Source organism: Ursus maritimus, unplaced genomic scaffold, assembly GCF_017311325.1.
Source record: "Ursus maritimus isolate PB19 unplaced genomic scaffold, ASM1731132v1 scaffold_6, whole genome shotgun sequence".
Taxonomy (NCBI): Eukaryota; Metazoa; Chordata; class Mammalia; order Carnivora; family Ursidae; genus Ursus; species Ursus maritimus.
The window spans coordinates 77,816,372-77,824,464 of NW_024426774.1; the positions used below are offsets into that span (position 1 = coordinate 77,816,372).

General features: G+C 52.2%; 1 protein-coding gene across 1 annotated transcript in view; it reads right to left on the reverse strand.

The window, feature by feature from the left end:
* Window positions 1-7,717, reverse strand: part of CREG2 (cellular repressor of E1A stimulated genes 2) — a 31,287-nt gene extending 23,570 nt beyond the window's left edge. The window contains exons 1-2 of the mRNA XM_008699747.2: window positions 7,301-7,717; window positions 4,604-4,773 (exon numbers count right to left, since the gene is read on the reverse strand). Of these exons, the coding sequence (XP_008697969.2) occupies window positions 4,604-4,773; window positions 7,301-7,717 (587 nt within the window). The remainder of the gene's footprint in view (window positions 1-4,603; window positions 4,774-7,300) is intronic.
* Window positions 7,718-8,093: the final 376 nt, after the last annotated feature.

Consider the following 8,093-nt stretch of genomic DNA (forward strand, 5'->3'; position numbering starts at 1 on the left):
AACCCCACGGTGTTCAAGCCTGCATGCTCCCTAAGGAAAGATGTTTCAGCAGAAGAGAAATGCTCACGGTCAATCAGTATTTACTGGATGTTCATGCAACGGGGTCTCTTGTCTGAGCATAAATTCCCTTGGGCATAGGAGCTTCTCTACATGCTTATGTGTTTGAGGGGAGAGGAACATGAGAGAGCAGGGATTGCTCAGTGCTGGTGAGCACTGGCATCTCATTCTCAGTTTGTCATGTTAACCTGAGCTGGGAAACCTGAGCTTTGTCCCTTAGAAACCACCAATCCTGTCCTTTTTCGGTACTGAAAGTCGCTTTCTGCTAATTATCCAGTTAGATTCCCTTTCCAAATGATCTCCAGGAAGAAGGCAGAGTAATAGCACCCAATTCGATATGCCCTGGGCTGGGAGTCAAGACAACTGCGTGCAATTAAATCTGCTAACGTCCCTGTGAAATTTTAGGGTACGTTCAGGGACCAGAGGATCGGAGTGGTAAAAAGTTTGGGGGGAAATCCCATAACCAGATGGCATGGAATAACCCAGGATGAATTTTACAGATTCACTGAAAAACTCTTTAAGGTCCCCGTAAACCTGTAAAATACGGAGAAATATTCGTTCCTTTGCTTATTCTCAAGATGTTGGCCTCGCCCAGCTTCAGTTAAGGAAAGAACATCTGCTGTGTATTTTCTTCATCATTAAACTTCCTGAGAGTTTTGGATACGCGATACTCTTCTCCCATAGCAGTTTAGATCCAACTTTATCATGAATCTACAGGCCAGCTGAGAGACCCAAGTATCATGTTTGGGAGGCATGATCTGTGTCTACATACATATGGCGTTACTGAATGAAAAGCCCTTCTTATATGTATCATGGAATATTCCTCAGCCAAGAGCAAAAGGGAACCCTGCCATCTGGGACAACATGGATGGCCCCTGGGGACATTACGTTGAGCGAGAAAAGTTGAACAGAGAAAGACAAATATGGTATGATCTCACGTACATGTGGAATCCAAAAAAAGCCGAACTCACCGAAAACAGAGAGTAGGATGGCGGTTACCAGGGCCTGAGGATTGGGGGAAATCGGGGAGATGTCGGTCCAAGGAGACAGACGTGCAGTTGGACGATGGATACGTTTTGGACAGTTAAGACACAACACAGTGATCACAGGCAAGATACCATTTACATACTTCGAAGTCGCTAGCAGACCAGATCTTAAATTCTCCCCACAAAAAATAAGGGGTAATTATGGGACGCGATGGAGCTGTTAGCCAACACTACGGTGGTAATCACACTGTAATATGTAAATGTATGAAATCAACACGCTGTACACCTCAAACTTATAGAATGTTATATGTCAAGTATATCTCAGGCAAAAAGCGCATTTCTTAGCTACATGCCAAACACCTATATCAGCTTTGATGGCAGCAAGCTTTTAGGTTAAACCTCTCAAATGAATAAAACTGGATCAATCAAATATTGAGTCAATTAGCAAAGACTCAGGCTCTCTTATCTATTTTGAGAGGGAGGCAGGCTCCCGACTGCGCAGGGCCTCTCAGGCCATTACTAAGGATTTTGTTATTCTTCCCAATGGAAGCATTTAAGCAGGGGACTTCCAGGATCTGATGTGGGTTCTGAAAGGTCCCTTCAGCTGCTGGATTGAGGATGAATTCAAGGTGACAGAGTGGACTGGGGGGATCCAGTGGGGGTGACTGAGGTATATGCCCTCGAAACGGGTAATAGTCGGATATGCGTGTGACAGTACACACGTGCGTGCACACACACACACACACAGCTGTCTGTGTGCGGAGCTCCATAAGCAGAGGGCCGATCAGCCTGCCCTCACAGCAGAATCAGATGCACTGGGCTCACCCTTGGCGGGCACTGTGCTCGGCCCTGCGTCGGGGGCTGAGGCCTGTCCGTGGAGGTGGGGCTCGCCAGCCGGTCCCAGCGCCCCCTCTGTGGACACCAGGGCTAACCCCGATGCACGCAGAGGCAGGCTGCAGCTGAGATGCCCTGTGGGCCTTTCAGGAAATGGCTGGGAGGGCACTGCTTTTCCTTCTCTTGGCGCATCGGCGGCCACATTGCTTCCTTCCTGTCTGGCCTTGGTTTGTGGTTCGGGTGCTGCGGCTCCTCAGCCCCTGCATGGCCCTCGGGGCCCTCAGTGCCCTGACGCATCACGTGGAAAGAACAGGAAAGAACAGGTTCAGGCTTTGTCTGGCCACTAGGATGCAGTGGGGTGGCCCCTGCCCCGCCGCAGGGGTGGAGAGCGGCAGGGGCCCATGAGCACACAGCACGCACCGAATGTGCTGGCAAAAATGCTATAGCACCTTTTCAATCCCCACGGACACCAGCTTTAACGAATGATGGCAACGCTCATTTTTCTGAGTATGAGCTGCCTTCTGAAGGTGGAAGGATCAGGTGGCTTTGAGTTATCGTCATCATCATGAGAAATGGGAGTTTTGTTTTTTTTTATCCCGCTGCTCTGTGGGAAATGCTTTGCCATGCTTGACAAAGAGGCCTGGTCCCACGGGCCATCCGTCTAGGCCCTGGGATCAGGTAGGAGGGCCAGCCTGTTACTGCCTTGCCAGGTTGTAACCTTGAATTTCTGGCGCGTGGGGGCAGTTCTTCGCCACGGATGCTTCCACCTGATGCCTTGCTATGCTCCTGTGGCCCAAGGAGCTCCCACTAGCTTGATTACTCAGGACTCCAGTGCTGGCCTGTCTTTCTTGTGAAGTCTCTATGCTCAACACCCCCAAGATTCTGGAGGCAAAACCCAAAATGTAATGCTGAATTTGGACTATGAAGCTCACACAGAGGAAACACACCTGGGCACAGGCCGTTGATTGCAAGTAGTGACCCTTGGGGTGACACCAAGCCCCATCGCCTGGTCACCTGAGCTTCCCCGCTTCCTGTGGCTAAACTGGATTTTTGTGTGTATTTCTTTCAGCTCTATTTCAATGCTTTGGAAGCTTAAGCAGGGCAAGGGGGGAGCAGTTCTGAGAAGTGGTTTCGCGAGGATCTAGACATAGGGGTACCAAGGGTGGCAGCCCACACCTCCTCTTCCAGGCCAGACGTACCAGTGTGCTGAGACACCAAGGCCCTAGGGCCTGGGGGGGGGCGGCCTCGGGTCCCCAGCTGCCTCAGCCAGCTCCCCTGGCATGCTGCCCTGACGTGTGCACTTTCTGTAAGTGGTCTGCACACTGAAGACGGTCAGCACGCATGGTTCCAGGCCCTGCACGCAGGCAGGCCCGGTTCTTAGGGACCTGGATCCCCCCAGCGAGGCCCTGTCGAAGCCGATTTCTCATGGCTGCCAGCTTTCAGCTCCTGCTGGCGTCCCCTGGGACCTTCCAGTCGACAAGTCCTCCCACACCCGGAGCGCTGCTGCGGCTGCGCACACCCGGCTCCGGGTTCTGTCGTCTGTGTCCAAGAGCAGCTGTGGCATCGCCACGCTCCGGCCTCGTGATGACTTTTAGGATGCCTGACTTAGGAACTCCTCCGACGTTTAGCCAGGTATCCTGGGAATAGACCTCTGGTGCCAGTGAACTCGGCAGGCCAAGAACAGAGAGAATATTCCATGGAAGAGGAAACATCCCTTTCCCTGGCTTCTTGCCAGACCCTCTAGGGAACTGGGTCAGCTCAACTGCCTCCAGCCCTTGTCGGCGTCCCAAGGGGAAGCGACGGGGTCTTTTTATCTGGGTGGCATTTTACAGCATGTTGTTGCTTTGATTATTACCACCCCCCATCCCCCAAAGGGCTAATCCTTTTGTTTGCTTACTATGTTTTTTATGTTTTGCGTAAAGAATAACAGAGTTTTGGAATTGGGATGAATCCTAGCCTAGTTCCTAAAGCGTCACTACGTTTTACAATGAAGCGACAGAGTCCTGGGGCTTAAGGGACTCGCCTGAGGCCACCTGCCCCTTCGCTGCTCCTCGGGGAGTTCCTGCATGATCGGCCTCACACAAGCTTGGTGCAGCCCTCTCCCTGGCAGAATGCGACCTCAAGCTCCACAAAAGGTGCTGGATTAGCGTTTCATCTGCGCTGAAGTGGCTTTTCTTTTAGGCTTTTCAAAAAAGTGTGTTAAAGACTTCAGGGTCTTTGTGCACACATCTCTGGGGGTGTGGGGGATGGCGGGTTTGGAATTAATTTGAAAAACAAGAAACAGAGAGTGAACTAGGGAGCCCGCTGGGGGGCGGTGAATGGATTCCATGCTACGTGTGCCTCACAGACCAACCGCGGGACCTTCCTTCACCAACCTCCTCTTCCTACCCCTTTTCCATCATCACAGGAGCTGCCATTTGTCCACCAGGTATTGTGCGAGACCCTCAACTCTCCCAGTAACCCTCTGAGGTAGGAATTCTTATTCCCATTTCACAGAGAAGGAAGCCGAGGCTCCCGAAGTTGAAGTCACGGGTCCCCAATCACACCGCTTGGTGAGTGGCGGACTCCAAGGAGTGGAAAGCCACTCTTCCCACTTGAAGTTGGTGAACCCATCACTTTGCATCTCAGGGCCCTGCTAACGTCACGTGACCCAGGGAGGTCCCACCCCCTAGTTTCCCTGTTATATGCAGAGGACCTGTGGGGGCAAGGCCAACCCCTTTGTCTACCTGCAGAACTCTCCTTCCGATTCTGGCAGCAGGAGGGAGGCCATGGGGTTCTTCATCAGATCGGCCACTGCAGGGTCTTTGGGGGTCATATAGAAGAAAGGAATCCCAGTGCTGTTGTTCAAGGGGCCGTCGCTGATGGGCAGGCAGTTCCCAAACGGCAGTCCTGGGATCTAACAAACAACAAAAAAGGCTTTTTCAGTGCAGGGTTTTGGGTTGATCTGAGCTGGGAGCTTCGCTTGTGTCTCTGGCCGGGAAATATAGCAACGAGGATGGCATGGCATCACTATGGTTTTGACAGGTAGTAACGAAGGCACAGTGGTTCCCAGTGGACCCAGTTCATCCAGTGATGGCTCCAGAATTTCTACAGAGGAGCTGAGCAGGGGCATTCTGTTTGGAACAACAGCTAGGGGATTATTTTTTTTTTTTTTCCCAAATGTTCACTTTTTTTTTAAAGATTTTATTTATTTATTTGACAGAGAGAGAGAGACAACCAACGAGAGAGGGAACACAAGCAGGGGGAGTGGGAGAGGAAGAAACAGGCTTCCCAGGGGAACAGGGAGCCTGATGCGGGGCTCGATCCCAGGACCCTGGGATCACCCTCTGGGCCGAAGGCAGACGCTTAACGACTGAGCCACCCAGGCGCCCCTAGGGGATTGTTCTTGAAACTGCTGCATGTACACAGAAAAATGCTCACTTTGTGCAATTTAGAGTTATTCGTGGGAAGGGCAATGAAATGTATGGAGGGGTGCTAGAACCTTTCCCACAAGCTGCCCCTGGGAGCCCCACTGTCCCAAGGTTTTAAAAACTTCGGGGATAGAACTTAGGTCTTAACTTTAATATCTTCCGTGATCTTTGGACTCCGGGAACTTTCTACTGCTGTTTCTTTTAGAGCCACACCATTTTCTTACGTATTAGTTACATTTTTCTTGTAATCAATATTTCATTATCTAATTCAGCAGCTCACCCTGGCAGTCACAAAAACATGCTACACTTGTTTTTGTTCACGATCGTCTGGTGGAGGAGGTAAAGTTCTCAGACATATACACAAATATTTCTCGGGTTTTCCCAACCCCTGCTGGGTCCCACATCCCAATCTTCATGAGCTTTATTTACCCTTTACAGAGTGCTCCTTATTGTCACTGAGCTCAGAGCCCAGGGGTTGTCTTTGTCTTTAAAGTGATACAGGGCAACAGTGTGTAGACTTGGAATAGGGATGACTTTCGTCTCTGAAGAAGACGCAATGCTTAGGAGTCTTCCAAAATGGTAATATGCGTTCACTCACAGATTCTGTTTTTCAGCTTGTCGTAACTGCCTAGAGGCATGCTTTGCACACATGATGTGTGCATGGGAAATGTTCTCTGAATGTACTGAATTTGGATTAAATGTCCATAATGGAAAGGGGAATTCCTAACAAAGCTAAGAAAAGAGAGGTTGAAAGTCAAAGTATCTTCAGTACATCAGCACTAGACTTTTAATTGCTTGAAACAATCTGTATTTTTTTAAACATTCACTCTATCTAGATCCTTCTTTCTTTAAAGTTTACTGATTTCTTTAAGTAATCTCTACACCCAATGCGGGGCTCAGACTCACAACCCCCAGATTGAGAGCCGCATGCTCTTCTGACTGAGCCAGACACGCACCCTGAAAAAATTTGTTTTAAACGAAGATCAGCTTCATATTTAAGCTTCATATCTTCCTAAGGCGTGTCTTCAGAGCATAATGTATAACTGAGAGAAACCACTTGGATGCTGTGACTGTGGTTAAGATCACTGCCATAATCAAAGTAAACTTATTTATTTTTTAATAAAACAGGAACTTCAAAACTACATAGTCAACCACTTAATTTCATAGAGGAGGAAAGCAAAGTGGACAATCCAGTGACTTGGCCATTTCCAAATGGGTGAGACCCACACCTGGGTCAGAGCCTGCCTGCTGGCCAATGACCTATACATTCCAAAAAATTTGTTTTTTGCATAAATTAAATAGGAGTTCAAACTACCTCCCTGTAATAAAACCTTTATATGGATCTTACCAGCCCTGAAAGCTTTCTGGAAGGTGTGTACTTATGGATGTCACATCCTCATATTTCTCCATGTCATGTTGGCTTAAGGTGGACTCCTGGCTAACAAGTGAGTGAAACATTTGCGAAATGAATGATAAAACTGCAGCTGAAAACTGCTCATTCCAGTATGTGTACACTTTGCACCCTAAGCCTCCTTTCGAGAAAAATTTTTGAGTTCCATATTTCAAAATGTCAATTTCCACCAAAACCCCCGTGGTGTCTTCCTCCCAGTGCCCAGCGTCAGTAGGTGCCCGGGAAGTTCGGGTCTGTTGGGTGCCGTGGGCCGGGAGGCTGCGTGCGCCTACTCTAATGCCCACGGCGGGTCTGGCTTCTTTTGTCCAGGTCTCCAGTCGGGCGCTGGTTATGTGTAAGCCTCTTTGACCACCTCAAGACTGCACTTCAGTCCCCAGCGACCTGGCAGGATGCCTGGCTGTCAGCACCCACCTCCCCCTTTGCCAGGTTAAGCAAAGCACAGTCTGGTTCCATTATTCACGCGCTGTCCACAGTGCAACCCAGCCCGCTGGGCACGTCTGTGAGACCTGGGTCCGAGCACGGGGAGCGGTCACTAGCATTTCCCCGTCCCCAGGTCACCGCGAGGCACGCACCTGCAGCCGGCTCCCCGTGGGGCTGCTTACCTTCTCGTGGGCGGACACGGTGGCCAGACAGCCCCAGGCGTTGGCGTGGGCCAGGAAGCGGGCGGTGCCGGGGCGCAGCCTCGGACCGCTCTCGCGCCGGTAGGAGAACATCCCAGGCGGCGCGGGGGGCGGCCTGGCGCGGGCGGCGCCGGGCGGGGGCGGCAGGTGCGCGTCCTCCTTGTGCGCCGAGGCCGGGAAGCTGCGCTGCCAGATGCTGCCCGAGTCCTCCAGCAGCGCGGGCAGCGCCTCCTCGGTGGAAGCGCTGTCCAGCTCCTCGTCCACCTCGTTGGTGACGGCCCAGGACACCGAGCTCACTATCACGTAGCCCGCGGCCGGGGACAGCAGGGCGCTGCAGCACAGCAGCCAGCAGAGGCGGGCGGCGGGCCGCGCGGGCCGCTGGCCGCGGCGCACGGACATCTTGCAGCGGCGCGCCCTGCCGCGGGGACCGCCTAGAGCGCGCGGGCGGCCGGCGAGAGCGGCAGCGCCCCCCTGCGGCGGGCGCGCGGAACTGGACTCGGCTTCCGACCGCCGCAGGATCCCCGGGCGGGGTCCTCACCCCGGGAAGCCCTCGCCGCCTCACGCCCGCGTTGAGAAGTCCAGGCTCCGGGAAAAGCAGATTCCACTCGCGCGCTGCACGTCCTGCAGCCGCCGTGCGCAGAGTCCTCACTGCGTGCCAGGTCCGGGGATGGGCTTGTTTCCTGTTGGATGGCACGGGTTCTGCAGCCAGACGGTGGTGGGCGTTCAAATTCCGAATCAACACACTCCTCTAGTCAGCAGCTCTGTGACCCTGCCA